This window comes from Mizuhopecten yessoensis, unplaced genomic scaffold (genome assembly GCF_002113885.1).
Source record: "Mizuhopecten yessoensis strain PY_sf001 unplaced genomic scaffold, ASM211388v2 scaffold10867, whole genome shotgun sequence".
Classification (NCBI taxonomy): domain Eukaryota; kingdom Metazoa; phylum Mollusca; class Bivalvia; order Pectinida; family Pectinidae; genus Mizuhopecten; species Mizuhopecten yessoensis.
The window spans coordinates 1,278,014-1,302,098 of record NW_018408761.1 but is presented as its reverse complement, the minus strand read 5'-3'; the positions used below and the strand labels follow the sequence as shown (position 1 = coordinate 1,302,098).

General features: G+C 35.5%; 2 protein-coding genes across 3 annotated transcripts in view; one reads left to right on the top strand and one right to left on the bottom strand.

The window, feature by feature from the left end:
- Positions 1 to 201: 201 nt before the first annotated feature.
- On the bottom strand, positions 202 to 7,981 carry LOC110463112 (CDP-diacylglycerol--inositol 3-phosphatidyltransferase-like). The gene is made up of 6 exons (XM_021517465.1): positions 7,600 to 7,981; positions 5,693 to 5,827; positions 5,111 to 5,264; positions 4,847 to 4,928; positions 4,275 to 4,356; positions 202 to 3,294 (listed from the first exon to the last, which is right to left on the bottom strand). Exons 1-6 carry the CDS (start codon positions 7,637 to 7,639, stop codon positions 3,110 to 3,112), a joined length of 678 nt encoding a protein of 225 aa, XP_021373140.1. The 5' UTR covers positions 7,640 to 7,981; the 3' UTR covers positions 202 to 3,109.
- A 2,999-nt stretch (positions 7,982 to 10,980) lies between these two features.
- LOC110463099 (nuclear pore complex protein DDB_G0274915-like) overlaps positions 10,981 to 24,085 on the top strand; it is a 64,841-nt gene continuing 51,736 nt past the window's right edge. Inside the window, exons 1-2 of one of the 2 annotated variants that reach the window (XM_021517446.1) lie at positions 10,981 to 11,162; positions 14,517 to 15,696. In XM_021517446.1, coding sequence (XP_021373121.1) covers positions 11,025 to 11,162; positions 14,517 to 15,696 — 1,318 coding nt within the window. In that variant the 5' untranslated portion in view covers positions 10,981 to 11,024. Of the gene's footprint in view, positions 11,163 to 11,451; positions 11,649 to 14,516; positions 15,697 to 24,085 lie in introns of those variants that run through there. The other variant, XM_021517447.1, reaches the window with a different exon arrangement.

Sequence of the window (24,085 nt, the reverse complement as noted above, 5' to 3'; positions counted from 1 at the left end):
GCTAAAATAGTTTTTAACAGTGTATAGTCATCTTCAACCTCAACATATCTGTAATATATCTAAAACAACAAAACAATCAACAATAATCTAGTTATATATATATATATATATCTATATACTGAAATAATAAAAATTAAGGACCAATATTTACAATTTTACAAAACTTTTCAAACACATTCATATATCATTATTGCACATTGAAATAATTAATTAGGATAAAAATTACAAATGTAAAGCTAGAAATATTTCTGTAACTGGCAAATAAAAATTGAAAATGGTACAAAACAGATTTCAATGAGCTATTTTTATGTTATCTTCTTACTGACCCCTTAGTCCATTATGTGTTAAGTTCCACATAATTCAGAAACCTTTAACTGTATTTTTAATTACCTTTCTCTGTGTAAGCTTAACTAAAATTTAATATGAAAGGTCTGTGAGCTAGTACATTGTTCCCAATCTATGGCATCCTTCAATTTTCGTTCTGGCATTTTCTAGCACACATTTTTCTGCAGATATTCTTAGTTACTTTACATTTCCTTGCAAATAAACCTGTCTCATCCTCTAGGACTAATTTCCTGTCTCCTCTAGGATTAATTTCCTGTCTCCTCTAGGATTAATTTCCTGTCAAAACCCTGTTTGCTCTCAAAGATGTAAACATAATTAATTAAGCTACATGTATGGATAATGTAACAGGAGTCTATCTTTAATAAAACATTTATTTCATGTTGGGTTAAATTGGAAAAAACCTATCCACAGTTTCAAAACTCAGAATTTACTGATTTTTTTTTAATATCTAAAAAAATAAGAATTAAAAGAAGAATAAAATATTTTCATAAACTGAAAACTTGGATCAAAAGTAGCATATTCGCAATAAAAAATCTAAATAAGAATAAAAAAAGTTACAAATAACAAGGAATTTGTCTCTATTACTGGAGTAATGATGAGGAAAACTTATAACCTAGAACAAGTTGGCACAAAACGTGTGTACTGTATAGACAGCACTAACATGAGTAATAGAATCAGTATTAAAATTAAAAGATTGTGATAAAATCAAACATATTCAATCTAAGAACATGTTACATTCTAACAGACTTATACCAGTACAGGTATTTAGTATTTTTAGTATACATAGATTCAATTAAAGGTATCTGCAATGTAACACATGCTGTAAAACTATTTCCAAATAAAAATGTCTCAATCATTTTTTTTGTACATGATTTCGAAAAATTCTCTCACAAAACAGCAGAGATTATATAAAGCATTATCTTCCTTATTTGTAGTACAGGAAACAAGGATTCTTACTATTGAACTAATAAAATACAGTCATTTGTGTACATACCAGACTGTCCGATCTAGATTCTTGTCTAGACCAAATAGTTTTATTCAGACAGTGACAAGGTTCAACTAGGTGACTCTCTACACTCTGAAACTCTCTACAAAGCGATTAAGACAACGAAAATGACTTATATGATACATTTAGTCATTTTCTTCTTTGTTTCCGAGTTAAAACTTGACGGATTTCATACCTAAAATGGGTAAACAATGTCATTTGATATGCATTCTAAATGAAAAGGATGAAAAATTACCCAAATTATCTCTTAATAAAAGATTAAAAGATCGTTTTGATTCTGTATAGATTTTGTAACATTATTTTGGTGCTAGGAATGTATTACGTTTGCTTTCTGACAACCATCAACAACATAGTAGCGCCAAAATGAACTGTAATTGAAATAAAAATAACATTGATTTCACGATGTTTCTTGTTAGTCTTATTGGATCTTAGTCAGTATATATAGCGAATTATCAGACACTTATACTGTAATCATCTAAAAGTCGATTTGTATCCGATATCTAACAAACCACCGATTTATCTAAAAATAACTAGGTTTTCTAAAAAATAACATGGCATAAAACTATTCTAAAAAAGAGATGATCAATTTCGTTCATGTAAAAAAAACAATGTACAATACAGTATTAAAGAGTACACCCCATTTATAACCTACTTTGTTTCCTGACAAATAGTTATGTGGTTTAAGTATTGAAACACATGGCACTGAACATCATATCCTAACTTAACATGTCTGATTTAAATAACAGCTGGAGCAAATCAGGATGGAAGCTTCAGTTATAATACTCACATTATTAAATAGTGAGGTACATGGATTACATAAACAAACTTGATATAGACATATGTAGGTTTTCCTTCACATAAACAACTAGTACAGTAAGCATACATAATCAGTTAACAATCAGACGTCAGATGAAGAGGCGTTTTATCTATTGAGCCCCCAACCCCTGTGACAAAGTTAAATTATACATTGTATCGGAATGATCTTTGATGTTTGTTTCTGTAACAATGTTCATACATCTGTAAAGATGTAATAATAAGTGAAGATACTGGTATTTAAATACTTAAAAATACTGTTTGATCTTAAGCTTCAGATCATATCAATATCATAAAAGCTTGAAATGTTATGGTTTTTAGCCTATATGTAATAGTATTTGACATCTGATGACTGACCACCAAACCCTAAAATAACCACTGATGAATACAAGAGTCTTAGTGACTCTGATAACTGATCACTAGGACCTAGAATAACCACTGATGAATACAAGAGTCTTAGCGACTCTGATAACTGACCACTAGGACCTAAAATAACCACTGACAAATACAAGAGTAATAGTAACCCTGGTGACTGACCATTTGGACCTTAAATAACCACTGGTGAATACAAGAGTCTGTGTGACTCTGATGACTGACCACTAGGACCTAGAATAACCACTGATGAATACAAGAGTCTTAGTGACTCTTAACGACTGACCTTCTGGATCTATATAGTCATGGTAATTACATGGTTAAGCTTAACTCCTAAACATACAAGGATCAAGTCTGCTTGTGTACCAGGCTATCCAAGACATTTTTCAAATCTTCAACAAGGACTATTTCGCAAACTACCAACAAAGGTGTACATTTGGTAAAACGCTAACAAATAATATAATGCTGACATAACAAATCAATAAACTTAGGTTAGCATGACAATCACATCATTAACGATGACAACTGTGCCCTTATAAAACTTGTCTGCTGCCCAGACCTGGGACAGATTTCTCACTCTTTCTTCTGTCTCGCAGCTTCCTGTCTCGCAGCTTCTCGATCTGCTACATCGATGGCTGCGATGTTTTTACAAGCTGCCCCAAGCTGTAGACAACTAATGAAAGTCTTCACAGCTGCCAAGGGTGCGGTCAAGTAAAGAATGATCTGCCACAATCCAAGGGAGAAGAAGCCGATTCCCACTACAAACAGCAAGATTTTATCAGTCAATAGCACCATCAGTGTATAAAATATATATAACAAAAACATAGAGAAATATAAATAAGAATTACCATATCTCAGGTTATTTATGCATGATGTAAATTTTGTAAATTTGCTCAAAATCAAAATGTGTTTAAGCGAAATTCTTCCTGATTCATTAAAGAGTTAATAGAAAAGCTCTGATTTTAACAGACATTATGAAAATTTAGGCAACCCTCTTGGTATAAATAGATCACTAAACATATCGATATGCTGTTCATTAAATTTGACTCCAAATCATCTCATCACCTCAATAGCATGATTCAATCCTTTACAAAGCCCAGTACCAAATGTCTTGAGAACAAATTTACTGGAGTGTATGCATGCCATGGGTTAATCAGTAAGTTTTTGTTTCATGTTGACTTTCTCTATCATTTACTGACACAACACCAAAATATAGGGCCAATGATCACGAAGAATTGCCATTGTTTTCTTCAACTGTGTCACACAATGTAGCTTTAGCCTGCAGACATATAACCACAGCATAGTACTCTAGGGAATGACCATTACAACTTGATAAACAAACTAGGCTCGCATAACACACTGCCCCTGGACACATACATCACACACTGATTTATATTGATGTCACCCTGGGGTGTTATGTAAACATCTCCTTACAATATGACAGGTGACTGAGTGCTACAGAGTGAGACATCAATGTTTAAACAACGCTGTATGGCTTGTTAACTGTCAAAGACACTTTTATATTGCTCTTATTTTGTTGTGATGTAAATATCAAAGAATTAATCTCTATTCCACCAATGGATCCAATATCTGAAGAAGAAATACTGACACACACGTTCACACATTGTGATGGAAGCAAACTATAAATGGCATAATGGAACTGCTTACAAATGATTAGGTACATTTCAACAATACCTTATGCTGCAACAATAACATTATAAAGGGAGGTAACTCTTACATGCTGGCCCCGCAGAGAAGTGGGTCAAATACAACATGCAGAAGAAGAGCTCATTGGCAGAGCACATCACAAATAGGATTTTCTGCAATGGAAAGAGCATTCTCAAATTAACTTTCATATTGAGAGCAATAAATTCAATAATTTCATAAACTAATCCTTAACTCATAATCACTAGCATTGTAATTATATCATATCATAAGTTTTCAGTACACCTGGAACATTTATTAAAAGTTCGGTTAAGAGTTGGTACTTTTGTTGACATCATAGGTATTGAAATGTTTTGCATATACTATGTATTTTTCCCAAAAGGAATTAGAACATTCTTTATATAAACTTCATTTATTTTACAACAATTATGAAACAAGTTATTTCAACTTGAGTACCTGGCGAAAACCCACGTTGTCGGGCAGGTGACCCCAACCTTTTCACTTCCAATTTGGGAATAGAACCCTGGCCGCCTTGGTGAAAGGCAAGAGCGCTATACACTGCACCACCGACCACCCATAAACATTCTTTGTTTTAGGAATACCTGTCAATACACACCTGCTAGGTACAAATGCAAGTAAACATACCCGGTTATGGTAGTAATGCCTTAAGATTGGATTGGCTGACAGATCCAGAACCTTGTGGCTACCTGCTCCCTTCATCAGTGTGCTGCAAACAGTATCACAGCAAAAATTTCAAAATGTGGGTTTAAAAAGCAACTATGGACGGTAGACTCCACTATAAACACAAGTATCTATGTGATGTCTTATTTTATAGTCTTGGTTTTACTGCCACAAATAATCTTGACACAATAAGATGCTGCTGTATTTACAGATGGAGCATGTGTGTACCTCTGTAGGTGGAACCAGTGACTGGTGATGTCCAGGGCCATATAGAACTGGAAAAACATGAGATAATCTGGATAGAAATAGCACAGAGCTCCACACAGACACATGGTCGCACAGCGGTCAATCAGCTGGTCCAGCAATGCTCCAAGCTTACTGGCTGTAACAAACAAATCACAAATTATCTCTGTACATTTTAGATAAAAACATATAAATCCATTTAATTTACACACAGTTGTGCGAGATGATACACTAAATCATGTAACATGCAAAAATTAAACTTTCATATTACATTGCATGAACTAAATGTGTATTCGATGAAAATTTTCATATTTAGAGTATGTGTACAAGTTTATATATTTGACAAATACATAGATCCTATCTTACTGATTGTGTGAAGCTATATGCCTAATAGCATCCCATTATCCAATAATAACTATAAAACAAAAACTATCCAGAATATTGACTGTAACAAAACTATACAGCTTATTGTGACTGTACACAAAACCATACACTTAGGGTATTGATGAAACACAAATAATTCAGCTTATCTTCAATAAGTCTCTACAATTTACAGAACTGACTTACACTGGTCAAGCAGTCTCGCAAGGTGGCCATCAATGGCATCAAGGAAGCCACTGAGTAAGTACCAGAATGAGGCTTTCCATGGATCAAAGGGCATGTAGTAAAAGGACACGAAAGCTGTGATCACTCGTAGGTAATCTGTTGGCAAAAAAACATATCTCGATATTGTTCTTATGGGATTAGCTAATCAGGACTTTCATATCACTTTTAGGCTAAGAGTCTCAGCATTTTTTAACAATAAATGCCAAATAACAATTTTCCTGAAATTTTGAGGGTCAAAACTAGTGTCAAAGTGACATACTTTAATTTTAAACCAAGGAGTCACTGAATTGTCCAAGGGGAAGTCCAAAACACACTTTATCATGGGTTTACCTAAAGCCCTGCAACTTACAAATAAGTTTCTAAACATTTCCTTCTTGTTGGTTAGTATGGATTATGAAAAGTTCTTTTTACACAACCAAAGAAATTTTCTATGTCATGTTTCGATAACTAGTACGCATATAGTAAGCATAGCCGAATTGAGACATTTCGGTACATATATAACAACTATTGTACAAATGCTTACAGCATAGCCGAATTGACATCGATTTTGTGGACAAGGTATTCACATTTTATACCTTTATTTGCATACGTTTCACTGGTCATTTGTCTGATGAAGGTGACAGTGTACAAATCATACTAGTCATCACAATGTCACATAGAAAATGTTATTGGTTGTGTAAAAAGAACTTTTCATAATTAATGATAATAATTACAAATAAGTTGTGTAACAAAACTATTTGGTCGAGTTAATGTAAAATAATAATTACACAACTTTATGATTAGTTATCTAATATCAAACTGATTTATTTTAATTTATAATCACAAATATTTTGAATAAAAATCATATGAAAACTAATTATGCCATGACGCACTAGCTAAACATCTTTGGATTTATTGTATGAATAATTCATGTACTGTGTAATAAAAAAAAAATCCTCAAACTTGAATAATGCACTTTTATCAAGCATTTCTAAATCTGTAACACATTAAAAGTTTGGTCGTTGGTACATGTACTGTACATTTAACCATTAATACATTTGCAAATTGAATGCTTCACGTGAAATTTGGCAAAGTGATATTCCTCAACTTTCACTAAATACCCCTATAGGCATATGTTTACACTGTTGCTTACAAGTTACAAAAAAAAGATAAGCTATACAGCCTTGGGCAAAACAATCTTTGGACAATTGGACTCGATATTGTTTTATATTGTGCTATACTTAATGTATACAATGAAATCTTGATTTATTCACCAATCAAGAAAAATGACATAAATTTATTAATCAATAATGCTTAGACCAAAGAACAGAAATGAATGTACAGAACATACATTGTTTAAAAAGGAAGACGCTGAAGACTGCTTCAGAATATTGCAAATCTATACGTATATATATAAACTATACATATCTATGACAGATTTATAAACCAGATCAATCAATGAAACTAAATTTGTATTTTGATAGGACATAGTAAGATGTATTTCCTATCATACCATGAAAAAAAATCTGATTTTGTTATCTGATACCGGATGTACAAGTATGTCTTTGGTGGATCTACAGGATCATAATCTATTCTGTTTAAATGCGAGTGTATATTTAAGAATATTCACACAAATTATCAATGTTTATAACTGACTGAATGATACATATACATGGCTACTTATATAGTCATCCACGCCCTGTCATCACACAAGCTGATTACATCTGTGATAGTGTGGTAAATCGATATGTATTACAACCATGATCCTTAGGCCTATTGCCATGTCTATCACTCAAGTCGTTGAACGACTCGAATAACTCGACAAACTAAACTACGTTTTTTCTAACAAACTGCGATGGAAAACATTTAAAAACTTGTTCTAAACTCACCAACTATGTTAGGGACAAACAAGAACACGTTTTCCGTCATGGCGATTTCTAGATGTATGCGTATATCAACAAAAGAGCACACGATGCAACTTGAAGAGCTCACTGAACCTTGGCTTGTTTGGCAGACGCAGACTGATCAAACATCACTCAAACGCTTGTAGCCAACAGCTTATCATACGTAGTAGGGATGCTGTAAAGGAAGTTGTTTCACCAGAAAATAACAGTCCCTATCAATATACAAAAGACAACCAAGCATTTTTTTATCACAACTTTAGTCAAAGCTTAATCAATAATACTGTCATGCTACATAAACCTATCAGTATTTCGGTATTATAAGCGTGGCACTTGTTCTAAGCGTGTACCTGACCCAGTCATAAACGACGCGGATGTGGATCTCTAGCCTTGTGTTACACTGTAACGGATCGTGTATGACTCATTTGAGACACACACGTCTTCGTGGACACGTGTCAGACTGTTGCAATATACATATAGAATTGTATCAAAGAATTCAGAATATAGATTGTAGAAAATATTGTGTCAAGTTTTGTGTAGACTACTTATTGGAAAACAGAACAAAACTGACAATAGAATTAAATTTAAGTCTTAAGTCGTATGAATAAGAAAAACTGAACGAGAAAGAAAGTCGTATGTACGCGTGTGGACACGGACTTAGATAATCTAATTCCGTGGTGTAGACACGGACTTAGATAATCTAATTCCGTGGTGTGGATGAGAAAAAAATCGTTGGACGTACCGGCGAGATAAAAACTTAAGACGTGCGAATTAGTAAAGGTTGAATGAACGAGATAAAAAGTCGTGCGAATGACGAAAACGCGTACGTTGGACGAACGAGTTTAAATGCGTGCTGATTAGAAAAATAAAGTTGATAAAAGTCGCGTGAATGAGAAAAACGTTGTAAGAACGAGACAGAAAGTCGTGCGAATGAGAATTAAGTTGAACGAACGAAATAAAAAGTCGTACATCTTCCTTCCCTAATTCCTTTCTCTGCATCACATTATTTTACGACTCACGCTTTAAGTATTAATCTCCAACTTTGTCATAAATACTGTATCACAAATTTATCATCATAAAAATATGTTATAAAGAGGTATGGCGGAAAACTGCCCGTATTTCCCTAAGTCGGCATTTATGAAAACGAGAAAAAAAATAAGGAGTAAAACATTTCGGGTAGCAAAAATGCATACAAAAGATACAAAACCAATTGAATATGAATTTTGAAACTGCTGAGAAATTAGGTATTGCTAATATGATACTGCAAATATAGCCATATACACTATATCTATGAAAGTGATGGGGTTTCCCGGACTTAAAAAAATACTTTCAACACTTTCCCATCTGAGGACCAACTTTTGAATAAACTTTTTGTGACCGTGATGTAATATGCAAAAAAAATCGTATTACGGAAAAGTGGTCCTCCTTTGGGAAAGTGCTCAAAATAATGAAAAACAGGGGTGATCAAGTTTCTCTAAACTGCGACCGGTGTTTCTCGGGTTAAAACAGTTTGTAATTGCCAATATCTATATGTTCTATGTAGCCGAATGTGTAGCGCAGTTTACTTGCGACTAGAAAATAAACGGTGCAGGTTCGAATCCTCCTTCAGTTATTTTGTTTTAAATATTTAGGCATGTGATCATTTTCCTTAATAAGGCAATGGTGGTTTTTTTTAAATCGATGGAAGATTTTGTTTACATTTTATTTTTGATGAAATTTATGAATTGTTTTACCCTAAAACTGGCAATAGTAATTATATCAAGTGCTTACACACCAACAAATAATGCCGAAATACCAAATATGTGGTCTGTTTACAATAATCTATTCTTAGACACGGGATTCCGATATTGCTACCTGTATAAAAAATACCTGAGGACGCGTCATAATAGTGCACGATTGGATGCGCGCACTAGCGTAACATAGCTTTGGGGAAATAGGCATAGCAACCCGCCATATCTCTTTAAAAAAAAGAGTTATATATATATATAACAAGTGTCCCTGTCATCTATATTTAGTAAGTTGAGCTAGGAGATATGGGAAGGTGTGCAATATGCCTTAAGATTGACATGGCATGACAAGTACGTACAGTTGGCTCCCGTTGGGTCTTGAAGGTTTCTCGTTGTTTCTGGGAAGGCTCCCATTGTCTCTAGGGAGGCTCTCCCAATGTCTCAAATAACCTCCAAACGTCTCTGGAAAGGCAATAATTGTCTCTTGGAGGCCTCCCATCGTCTCTAGGAGGCATCCCATTGACTATTGAAAAAATTGTCTGGAAAGACTCCAATTAAATTGTCTCATGGAGGCCTCCCATTGTCTCTTGGAGGCCTCCCATTGCCTCTAGAAAGGCTCTCATCGTCTCTAGGAGGCCTCCAATTATATATAGGAGTCCTCCCATTGACTCTTGAAAAGATTGTCTGGAAAGACTCCAATTAAATTGTCTCTAGGAGGCCTCCCATTGTCTCTAGGAGGCCTGCCATTGCCTCTAGAAAGGCTCCTATTGTCTCTAGGAGGCCTCCTATTGTCTCGAGAAAGGCTCCTATTGTCTTTAGGAGGCCTCCCATTGTCTCTGGAAAGGCTCCAATTGTCTCTTGGAGGCCTCCGATTGTTTCTAGAAAGACTCCAATTGTCTCTAGAAAATAGACTCCCATTGTCTCTGGAAAGGCTCTCATTGTCTCTAGGAGGCCTCCCATTGTCTCTTGAAAGGCTCCCGTTGTCTCCTGGAGGCCTCTCATTGTCTGTAGAAAGGCTCCTATTGTCTCAATAGTTTTCTCTTTATTTCGTAATTATTTATAGGGCTAAAATATTTTTTATTTTTATAATTTATGTTTTATTTAAGTAGCATGAAACGAAGCAAAGCCATGACTCTGTATCCAAAATAAAACTTCCTTAAAAATACACAAGTTTATTTTCTTTTGACTTAAAGAATATCAAGTTGAAATGATGCAATAATAAAGTACAAGTCGAACCATAATATACATTCAGTTCACTAAAACTACTTGATTGACTGTACTTAACTTGCACAATATCTAATATAGAACATTTAGTAACATGCCTTCGCTGTAAAGGCGTGTTAACTAGTATAGTAGTTTTAATGCATACACACCACAATTGTCTGTTTATCTGGAGTCCTAACAATGCTTAACCTTTTAACAACCAACATAGGTTTGGATTAGCATGTGTGTAGTGTTCCTTGGCCAACATATTAAACCAATTATACGTCCCCAAGTAAACATTCTACATTGTCCATGATAGACCTTATGAACGTTTCCGCTGATTGCGCAATCTCATACCGCTTCCGCACTCTTAATTTTTATTCGAACCCAAAACTCGTGTTGTGATTTGTTCTCGCTGAAAACGAGATCTCTTCTTAGAGACGAAAATTCAGGTGAATATTTTCAAAATGGCCTCATGTTAAAATGGATAGAGACGCCGAAAATGTAGCAGAGAACAGGAAGTATTGTTTTTTGCTGGGCTCTGCTATAAGGAACGAGGACCCTAATCAATTTTTTGACATTTACGACGCAATTATTCCAAAGGATCTTTCTGTCAGCCAGGTGCGGACGAGCAAAACATGTTTGTTTTTAATATGTTCCTGTCAGTTTTGCCGTTTTTCCATGCTTGTTTTCGTAAAAATAATCGTATTGTATTTAATTCTATATGGAAAAATAACTATTCATTTTTCTAAATTCTTTTCATTTCATCCCATGTGCAGTCACTCTCTGGAAATAGACATGACAAGATTTTACTGAAATAAAAATGACAGCTCAGTCATTTCATTTTGTACTGGTTATCTCCCTTGTAACGTTCTCCGAGCAGTTGTGTGGGTTTGACTTGACCCGTGTGATTTGCATTACTAAATATTCATGATCTAGTGGTCGTCTGGTTGTAGTGTCGCTTGTCCTTTATGACGTGTCTGCCTCGGCAAGGTTTTGAACGCAGTTGAGAGCATTTCCCAAAGGACCAACGAAAATGACCCTGATGCTATTTTTGTCAAGAGAATGACAGCTAAATACGAGTGGTGTTCTCTGTAGGACAGGCAGGTAGGCGGCAGTGTATCCAACATGTCTGCACCCATGTTGCCCTGCTCAAATATGGAGGAGACGTGTTTCGTTAGGTTTTACAAGGACTGACATCTCAAACGAAAGTTAACAAGTAGTGCCTCCCATTGTTTTTGCATACTAATGTGACGACTCTGGTTTTTGAAAGTTGACTGGTCTGTATTGTTGAGTTTTATTACTTTGACCAAGTTGTACAGGTAAATAAATGGCCTGGTGACCCTGTTCTGACATCTCGAGCCCATCATTCACACTGTGCTAATTGTGCGGTCAGTCATGATGTTACAATTATTATTATTTTACATTTTGAAAGGCTTAATTGTGTATCATAACATGTATCAAACAGACCAAAACAGGAAGTGAACAATGTGTATTCACTAATTCCTGTAGGAACTCTTACCTAAATCAGAGATTCACATACTCTACTACTACTGCTACCACTACAACATGCATTTATATTTTTGCACTGCACCATATTCAATAGATTTATGTTTCTACAATCCAAAGCAAATCAATTCAAGCAGAAGCAAGCTATGAACAATTCAAGATGTAGAGTGAGTAAAGCAGGTTATTTGTTTATGCCAACAATTAATGTTCTGTAAACAGATGAACGAACTGTTGAAACCTGATCTTGTTACGTCCATGTTGATCAATTAGTTACCTGTCAGGATCAAGGCAGAATAAAAGCTCAGAAGACACTTTTATCACTTCAGAAAGACACCAAGAGAATGTCAAAAACTTGTGCTTGGTATTGACCTGGATAATGCATCTAGGCGATTTTCATTTGTCTTGCTTGCACTAACAAACAATTCAAAAGTAATCATACAGCAATGTTAAAAGAGGTGGCATGATTTAAATATATATTGAATTGTATCAGTCGCATTTTAGTACAGGTTTTCCAACACAAGGAAAAAGATCTGATGCGGTTAATTTTGTGTCGCCTGTAAAGCAAAGATGACATATATTATCAGCCTGCTGGCAACATCACCACCATTTGCACAAATGGCTTCCTTACAATAATTCTTTAAGGAATGTTTTGTTCTTTATTAAAACATATACATGTACCTATAGAATCAATTACCAGCTCAATGAACGAAAACTGAAAATCAACATGGGCATCAGCGTCCATCTTATATAGGTCAGTGATTTGTTTTGCCTTGTTTTACAGCTGAATACAGGCTGCTTCTCCCTAGCTAAAAGAGCTTTATTTTCCCCATAAGAAGAAACCTCAGGAATTTCTTCCATTTTCAATAGAAATAATGGTATATTGGCCCAATTCATGAAGGAACAGGCTGTCGTAAAATTAAGGTTGAAAATCACTGTAGATTTTGCTCAGGGTTACTCTTCAAAAAGCCTTGAAGGAATCCTTTTATTTTCATGAAGCTTTCTACATATACCTATGATATCAATTAGCCTCTCAAATATTATTTTGACCCTTATCTGAAAATCAACATGACAACCAGCATGGGCAAGATACAAGCATATTTATTAGGTAACAAATAGTTAATAAGAACATCAGCTCCTAGGAGCTTGTGTTTTGGCAGCCGCAGGTATCACGTCACATTCACTTCTGTGTAAATTTTGTTTTTTTTCATGTGTAGAGAGTACTGTCGCTATCAATTTCTGATGCCATTTGATTAGTGGAGAGTCTAAAGATATTGTTATTGATAAAATTCCCAGAAAAAGAATCTTAACCATTCTGTATGGAAGTCAATAATATACTGGAACACCTACATATGTAGATGTATGCTTAAAATGTGGGATAAATATATTTGGAATGTGTTTCCATAGAGCTTGTAGCTAGCTAGGTTGCAACAGGTTTACAATTAAAATGTGAACACCTGTTTTCTTTTATACAATAACACCTTTATAATGATTGTAGAATTGTAATAAATTATCTTTACATGTACATATTACGAAATTTCATATTTTCCATTTCATAGTAATATTCAATGAAATATTGCAATATATCACAATACATTGTATTCATAGAAACTTGGTGGGTTTGACACAAAAAGACAAATGAGCATCAGTTTTAAGAAATTTTTGTAATTTGAAAATTACCGAAGTCCCAATACTAGTTAAAAACCCATTGCCAGACAATATTGCACTGTATTGGTATTGCAATGTTACTGCCTACCATTAATAATAGCTATAGATATAGCTGGTGAATTTACCACTATGATAAAAATGGTTTATGGAATCATTCTCCCTAACAGATTATTGTGATAACAACACTTTTGTAGTTGTATATGGAAGCAAATATTGAACTTTTGTTCAAAATTTTCCATTTATTATCATAGACTAGATTGTTTGTGTATCATCATGATCGTGCAAATTGAATTTAGTTAGTGAGTGAATCATATCCAAGAGTAACTTTGAGAGTCAATTATTAAATGTACTTTTTATGGTCTTGCTATAGCTACACCTAGTATGAATACTTGAACCCAGTGTACTACTAGCTACAGGTTTGACTTCCATCAATAGGCAACATCTGTATTGAAATGATGTGAATCTCGGGGCAACTGCCAGGTGTTGTAATTATAGTTTGTGTGTGTCATGCTTAAAATTGTATGTGTCGTCATGTATAAGAAAGGTATATATATATGTATAAAAGAATATGATAAAAGCCTGTGGTTATTAATTAGTAGTAGATATATGGCTGTTTGCTGTGTTCTTTAAGATCAGATTAAACAATCCATATGTAACACCACTACATAGTAGTTTGTGATTGAATATTAATCTAATTTGCTGTTATTCTTTGTTATGCTAAATATGATTAAAGACTGAAATTGTAGCATAGTAATAATAGTTTATATGAATTTAAATAACATTTGAATTTCCCTATTTCAGATTGAATGTATAAAGGATAAAGCCAGAGAGATAGCCGAACTTCCAGAAGAGGAATTTAACCAGCTGTTCCTCAACGCCAGGGATTACAGCTTGGCCCCAGAGCGCAAAATGACCCACGCCAACCGTGGAGGGTTTGGGGATGGGTCAGCTAGGGCCAGGCGTGGGGAGGACCTAAGTAGTGAAGATGATGATGAGTTTGAACTGAATGACAAATTTTCTGGTATCATACCGCCCAGTGTGGCTTTCAATAACTGTCTCAAAGACCACTGTGGGGAAGACATTGACTTGTATGGGAAACGCACAGACAATGATTCAGGGATTTACAATTCTAGCAAGGCCACCACCAGCATTGGGAGCTACTCTGATCAGGAGTATGAAAGTGATGGAGAAGAAAGACATGGAACATTTGATTATTTTCCTTCACAGCAGACAACAGTCAAGGTGCACAAGGCACGTGTTGGGTGTTCGCTAGACTATGACGAGGCTCATGAGGTGGAGGATTCTGATAAGGACTCGCCACGGTATGATGGTTCTAATGACTCGCCAAGGTATGACCACAGTCTTAGTAAGACAGATAACACAGATTTCGGCACAGAAATGAAAACATTCCGAACAGTTCGATCTGAAAGTGATGATTTCATGACTGATGATGACAGCGATAGTGAAAAATTTACTCCCCACAGAAAACTCTATCAGAGAAAATGTGCTGTTGGTCGTAACAAAAGTGGTGGAAATTACTACACACCAATGACCAGGGAAAGCAAAGAGGAGTATGGCTCTTTATCCACATCTACATTTTCATTTGACAGGAGTAAGAAAGCCCTCCACAACACAACTGCCTCCTCCCTCAGAACCAGTGGCGTTGACGAAAACATAAACTTTCCATTGACAAGTACATGCCCCAAATCGTACGGTAGCACTAGTAGCCATGGTGTGAAAGTAGAGACAACATATTCGCGTTATCACAAATCATCAAAAGACCTTGCTGATCGTGGTCCACCTTTTGGTCAAGGTCAGGACCAACTTGGTAAGGTTGGAAGTTCAATCAGCACACTGATCTCCAACTCCCAAAGTGCTCACATCTCTAACCTACCAGAAGGCAGACCGATTCTCTTGCCAGGACCTGACTTGGGAGTTGATAATGGGAAGAAACGCAAGAAAAAGAAAAAAGGATCAAAAGGTAATAATTCAAGTCACCTGCATCCTCGATATCAAGAGATTGCGCTCACTTTCACTCTACACCCTTGGAATATGTCATAGCAAAATTGAAGGCACGAAAATAGCTGTTTAATTGGTCTGGGTAAAAAAAAATGACCAATTGCTAGGCTGATACCTGTCCTTTGAAGATAACAAAGGAGAGACGCCCGACTTCAAAGCCTGTAATTATTACTGTTACGTGACTGCAAGATTCTTTTGATGTATATCAAAGGATCAAAATGGCGCACATGTACACTGGGCCTTCAATTTTGCTACGACATATTCCAGGGTTGTAAAGAGCGAAAGTGGGCTTGACCCCTAGATATCGAGGATGAGTCGCCTGCTGGTCTATACAATCGGAAAAAAAACTACAGGTTTTAATGCTGAAATTTTCCAAATTAAATGCACTAATGAGGAGATTGTTTTGTTTTCAGTTCATTTTAGATTACACAAATTGTTCAAGGTTTATTTTAGAGTATAAAATTTTTTGGCTGTGTTCATAAAGGAATTTATAGCTCCATAATACTTATGACTTCATGAGTGAAAGAGAATTGTTGGTGACTGTACTAATTTACAGCTTGGTCATCATGCTCTGGTTCTTATATACAGTATAACCTCGATGTATCGCCACCCGTTGTACCCCCAAACTCGCATACCGGCGTCAAATTTGTCAGAACCGATTTCCCCACACTTAAATGCACCCGTTGTACGGCCAAACTCGGGTACCGCCATGTCACAATGTTTTGAGAACAGTAGTTCAAATACCCATTTGTTGGCCCCCGACAACACTGCCAGACTCAATCAAAGAAATGTACCTATATCATTGATTTCATATATAGTTGACTCAGCCCTGGGGGTCAGTTTTAGATGTTGTAATTACGTATGGTATGTGTGTCTAATCAATTTATTTATAAATTTACATCTGAATACAATTTACCATATTACCTCTGTCGGTTATTTATTCATTCATTCACCTCATATGGCTTCTCACATGGCTTCTCAAAAATGGAAACAACTTGTTGAGATATTCAATTCATTTTACAATTAAACGTCGGACTGTGGATGATAATTCGACCAACAGATCAAAATTGATTTGATGATACCAACGGGACACAGCCATTGTGCTCATCATGCGAATACTGTATTGTTTTGCCACGTGACTCAGACTGTGACGTACCGCATCTGGCTATCACAGATAAAGGTGCGGATGTGGATTTCAGCGATCGCCGTGTTGCAACAAGTCCAAACGGACTTGATCCCGTTCCCGATTAATCTTTGACTATGAGACAGTTTATTGAAATTATCAGATGATTGCAACCCACTTGGGTATTATCGGACGATGACATTCTTGATGTGAAAAAATCTCGACGAGATGGACTCTTGACGATATCCACCTGGGTTGTGTGGCAGAGAAACAGGATATTGAGACAGTTCTTTACTTAGTCGAACACTTACACTTGACTTCAGAGTCTGACGTAAAGAAATAATGGCAGTTGCAGTAGAGAAATGCGAACATTGGCACCGCTATGCAGACATTACTTGACGATTGTAAATAAATCTGTAAATACGGCACGTAAAACTGACACTCTCGCCGCGGTACTTGTGAAGTGTAAATTCCAGATCTAAATCAATATTTCCAAACTAATTATTCTTTCAAAAACAGTGTGTATATTAAAAGTTGCATATATATATGTATACATGTATATTTGAGTTTTCATTGGTAAGTGTTGGATATTTGCCCCAAATCAAACAAGCTTTCACATCATCCACCTGTCATTTAACAGGCATAGGGACAACTTGTTGTGCCGCGAAAATGTCTTTGAACAGAAGGTGGCGGTATATCGTGGCTATGCTGTATACATCTGTTGCTGGTACATACATCCATGTATCTATTTGAATTCTTGTTTTGAGGCTTTTTTCAAATTTGTGATCTCGTCCTTGTAGGTCTATAAATGTATTGCTTTGGATTTCAGTTGTTTGTGTTGTTTTGCAATTGTACTTTAAGATTGTGCATGCAAATGAGGACATGCCAGATATCGCAATTTCAACAAAAAAGTTTATAGCCATATCAAAATGTTCAACAATTCTACCATTAGACTGCAGTATAGCAATGCTTTTCTTTGTTCAACCACCATGTTATGTTCCAGCAAACCATGTACATTCAATGCTCTACCAAGCCTCTTTGTGTTGCAGATGTCCACAAGTAAACATAAGCTTTGTACATGTGTATACATAGCTTGTGTGGACGAAGCTTTGTCAATTGAGGGAATATGCATGCATTTGTATATTTAATAATTTCCCCATACACCTATCACAAGGAGACAAACACGAACATATCGCAGCCTCCCAAAATACACACACATACACTACACGCATGCATCTTGCACACAGGGGAGGCCGTCCTTAAATGACCTTAGCTGTTAATAGGATGTTAAACAAAATCAAACAAACAAACAAAAACCTAGATATTAAACTGACAAGAAATAACAATTGGCTTTAGCCTCCAGATATTATGACATCAGCTGTGTGCCAGCTGGTGGTAATAAAAAAATGAGGTGTCAGATGAGAGATGTTTGCAAACATTGTACATACATGTGCAAATAATGAATAGAACAGGATAACTTTAATAATTGGGTGACTAGGTCACATGTTTTTTTAAGCACTGATCATGAATTGAGAAGATAGGCAAGTACATTCAATTCTATTTTCAAAAAGCAGAATAGGTAAAATAAGAAAACTATTTGTATTAAAATTTGGTGGAGTACATTGTATAATATAAATTTAAATTTAAAAAATATAAAATCAAAAAAAATATGTGTATTCCGACATTTCAAATGCTTTGAGAAAGTGTTCCTACAATGGTCTCCTCAGATCGGTCTCGTAGAAAAAATAGATGTACAGCAGCTTGCTCTGTTTTGTTGACATTTAGATGTTTCTCTGTGTAAATTGGTTGATACCATGATCACCATTAGTTTGACCAAATCTTAAGTAAAACTTCTATAAATAATCGAAAAGGAGTTTGCCTCCAACTCTCCTTGATAAAGCATTTACATATATTCAGCATTCATTTTATTTAGGATGTACAGTTATATTTTTGGACAATTGTCTCCCCTTAAGCATACATTTTAGTCAATAATCCCTTTCTGTTTATTGTCTATTAAAATTACCCTAATTAACACAACTACCTATACTAGTACATATATAGTAAACATGATACTCTTTCAAATTGAAAACATATAATATACATATATATACATGTCAGTGAATGTGGTGATTCATGATCAGGTAAACATTGTACTGACATGTACATTTTTCAATATCTGAAAAAGAGTGGACCCAATGCAAACAGACATAGTTTTACTGCTAATCCTGGGGAAGTGTGTTTGCTACTTAAAGCATAACTAGACAATCCTGATTTGATGGACTGTACAGACCGGTTGCTAACCAGTGACTTACCTGTATTCAGTGCGTGGTCGACACAGAAAAGGTGACTACATTCACGTTCGGGTATTAGAGCTATTTTCTGTTTAAATATATATATGTAGTATTGAAGCATGAACAGGGCTGATTATTTGGAACTCAAAAAAATAGAAAATCAGTTGTAAATGGCCTGGAATCAAACTGATGTGAAAGGGCTAGAATTTATAGGCATTTCTTGATGTTCCACATTCAACTGAAAGTAATTTGAGAATATATTTTTTATATATATATATATCCATCAGGTATCCAGTGTATGGTGTATATTACATTGGTAAAGAACTTTGTAGTAGCCATGATTGATGTACATGTATGGATCACTAGCCTGGTTTCCTGGCTATTTAGATGATATATCTTATTTCAGGTTAATATATGTTAATTCAGCCCCAGCTTTAAATTGTGTATATTGTATTACTTGTTAAAATGGTATAGCTTTCATCATTCACAACAAATTAAACAATTTAGAACACCTGAAACGGTGCTTTTTACATTGGTGTCCTGTTTTACCAGAATCAGATGTAACATATCAATTGTTGGCGCAAAGAATTGTTCATATATGAAAAAAGAAATTATGCACACTTTAAAGCTTAATTATCAGACCAGGAGGGGTTAGGCCAAGAAATATGTATGCTTTGTTGTGCAGCATCTAACCTCAGTCCATCTTCAACATTCCTTCAAAAGACTACTTGTCCATTTAATCAAAAGTTATTTTGACTTTATAAAGTTTTAAAGGTCATCTGTTGAACAAGAGGATTCATTGTTGTTCAAATTAAGGGTGATGCAGCACCTCCCCCTCCCAATCTGGGCCAAAGGACAGACCAAAAAACAAAAGTAGGTGTCTTTTTCACTTTAGGAAATAAACCTCTGCCCTGGTCTAACCAAGATCTGTAAGTTTTGTTTTTAAACTTCTTTGCATAATAGCAACTTACACCAGGCCAATAGTTTTTCCATATTTGATATTCATGAATAACGCTCGTTATTTCCCAAACACCTGATGTAATATTTTTGGTTGATTCAAACATTTTAATGAAGGAGAATAACATGACCACTCTTTGATAATTTAATCTTGTGGTACTACGTTAAAGCTATACCTTATGATTGCAACCCAAAGTGTTGCTACAAAGTAAGGTGCTACAAAGTAAGGTGCTATGAATGGCCTACATGACTAGACTCGAGGTGTATAGACCCACCATCTCTCAGCTTGTGTGCACATCACTTCCTGTACAGATCTACAACAGGAAGTTTATATTTCTGGTTAGTTTGCTCATGGTTGTACACAGAGTTACATGTCCCTGAAGGTTTTAATAACCTTTTTGCTACCATAGATATGTAACAAAGTGTCCTTGCCCTATAGTTATTTTCAATCGTATAAATTTTCATGCATCACTTTTGAGGCAGCACATAACAAGGGTATAAAATACAAGAGATAAAGCCTAAAGGCATATATCTAGATTGAGTAGGTGTGCAGCTCCAGCCTGTGTTGGAGATTTGACAATTATCCAAGTACACATACAATCGGAGATGATGCCTTGTAGTGTAGATAATGCTTTATCCTCATCTGAGACAGAAAAACAAAAAATGCTATCTCCCGTCCAAGCTTTTATTACAGAAGTAGCCTGTTGGCAGAGTACATGGTTTGTGGGCAGAGGTATTTATGAGTTGCCTCCCTTGGACTTGCTGTCTTCGTTGACTAGTACTGATTTTATTGTATGTAATTGTACTTTTCATAGTATGAAACTTCATATATACTTAATTGATTATAATTAGGGCAGTAAACTATAACCATCAAATAAAGAATGAGTAGATAACTAAATCAGGTACAACAGATGCATATAATCAGGATTGAAACACCTTGAATGGCTGCAATGTGGTGACGATAGGTCATGGCATTTGATAAAGAAAGTTTCAAATGATTTGTTTACATAGTTCTATTAAGTTCGGTACTTATAGCAGACTGCTTTGTCAATGCATACGATTTTAAAAGTGCAATATATATATATATAAATGTATATTTACATGTAATGTTGCATATGTGTCGAAAAAATTAGGTGTGTTTTCTGCTTTTCAAAATGGCAATATCAGGTGCAGATAATACAGCTCAAACACTCAACTGTACATGTGCTGCCCTGTAAAAAGTATGCAATTTGTGATGGTTACCTATATGTATCAGTTTGTTTGTTTGTTTGTTTGATTTTGTTTAACGTCCTATTAACAGCTAAGGTCATTTAAGGACGGCCTCCCCTGTGTGCAAGATGCATGCGTGTAGTGTTAGTGTGTGTATTTTGGGAGGCTGCGATATGTTCGTGTTTCTCTCCTTGTGATAGCGCGGAACTGATGCCGACTTTATAGTGCTACCTCACTGAAAAATCCTGCAGAAGACACTCAGCAGGACGCCCCACCCGGTCACATTATACTGACAACGGGCGAACCAGTCGTCCAACTCCTAATTTGCTGAGCGTTAAGCAGGAGTATAAACTACCATTTTTAAAGACTTTGGTATGTCTCGGCCAGGGGACAGAACCCAAAGCCTTCCTCACAGGGGCGAACGCTCAACAAATGGCCAAAAGTGAGGCATTGTCAAGGGAGACATTAGGAAGAAGAAAGTTATTTAGAAAGGAGAGAAGAGATAAGGTCCCAAATTTAGTCGCCTCTTACGATCATGCAATTGGGGGCAGCAGGTACAATTCTTACGCCCTACCGGCAGGGTCAATATGTATCAGACACTTGGTAATGTAACATTTGTTCTCGGATAGTATTTCTGCTGAAATTGTAACCTGAAACCTACTACCCTTATATTCATCACTATGTTTACGTATAACATGACACCAACAATTTATCTAATGATGAGTATTGCAGAAAATGATGATGATTAATGCTTTTTAAATATACCAAGGTTTTCTGTTCAATTCCTTCGAACAAATATTCTGAAATAATACATATTTCTAATGATGTGTCTATATAGCTAGAGTGCCTTGGGTGTGTATGTCAAAGTTCGTGCTATGACAGGTAGGGTTGTTACATGGTTATCTACTGTACAGGATCAGGTTGGGGCCTTAAGTGGTTATCTACTGTACAGGAGCTAGCTGTCTCTGTAAGTTGTGCTGAACCGGCCATTACAATCGCCCTGGATCAAAAGACACAGGAAGTGTTTTACTTCTGGCCTCAGATCAGGTTTTGAATCATTTACACCATAGGGAAGTACATTTGTAGATCTTGTAGGACTGGCTCAGACAAAATACAACAACAAAGTTAATGTACTTGATGGGTGTTCACTAGACAGCTAGGCAGAGATTTTATCTGTTGGGGGTGACCTAACCTTGCATGTGTGCAGTGCTGGTATTTAAGACTACTTGGACCTAAGTACCTAGCGTGTGTCGTTGAGGTGGGCATTATACACGTTCAGTGGTGGTGGACAGCCCCAGGATTATAGCACAGTTGCATGAATGGAGTGTGATATCTAAAAACCTGATGATGAGGTTCAAGTTGCAAAGCAACAATGTTGATTGTGTTTCCATGGAGGCAACATTATCAGGTATGTCGCGTTCACAAAGGTGGCCAACAAATTCTGTAGATTTGACAAGATAATGTGATCTCATTATGAATGTTCGCATATCTTCACAATGAATGTTTGCATATATACAGTTCATGAATGAATTTTAGACCGGTGAAATGATTTTGTTTAAAGTGAAAGGGTTTCCATTTGTATCATAATTTAGTGTGTGATTAAAGATTATTTCCTGGTGAGGAATTTTCATTTACTCTTTCTGTACAGATTAATTTTGTATTATCCACTTTAGGAAATCTGTACTTCCTTATGTGGGTCTTAATTAACGAGGACAAAGTCCACGTGCATGTGTCTGGTTTTCATTTCAGTACATGCGTTACCCTGTCTGTACATATCATACATGTGATATATAGATTAATGTGTAGTTTTGGTAATTACTCCGTCCCATGTAACTGAAAGATGAACAATTTGCTGGTGAATAAAATACACATATAGTAAAACAAAGCACATCATGTAGTTTGTTTTATTGACAAATATATCCTCATAATAAAAAGGTCCAGACTACTGTGTACATAATTGCATTCTGTTCATGTTATAATCAAAGTTTACTGTTCAAATGTTTATATGATTTTGGAATACCACAGTGATACTTCCATATATTATCAAATACCACAAATAGGATTACTATAGGGGGAAAAAGAGTACAATAAAAAGTGAGTGTTTCACTTTGTAAATCATGTACCAACCTTTTTTCAGCAAGTTCTACACTGCACAAATATTAAATTCTTGGTATAAACATTATAACCCTACAATAATTCAAAGTTGATAATTTCAGTTATACAATATCAATTGAACCGTCTATTTTGGACTCGGTGTGACTACTGATGAAATTAAAGTGATTTGATTTGTTATTTCTGAATGAATCAGTATGAAGTAACTAAGTCACCTGTAGCAACTCCTTCCTGAATACAAGCTGTTGTTATTAGTATCCTTACTGAATATTTACAGACAGATAGATAATCTTTTATTTCATCCTTTTAAAAAGGGACTGCTGTAAACATCATGTAAAAACTGTAAATATGTACAAGTGTATTTAAAGGGGCATCACGCTGAAGTAACTTTTTTTTTGGTCTTTTTTCCAAATACTACATAAACATATCAAGTGAGACTCCTTATGGAAAATAACGATCGGATTTGGCTGAAATAGATTCATAAAAATGATTAAATCTAAGATAATCATCGGTATTTCTGCCTGTCTGACCAACGTTTTGTTCAGGGATTTCCCTCTATTAGCGCATGCGCATAGCACACCATTTCTTTGTAAACAAAATGACTGGCCGTGTGAAGTAAGCCAAAGAAAAGTGTTGTACCGTGTCAGCTACGAAGCGAA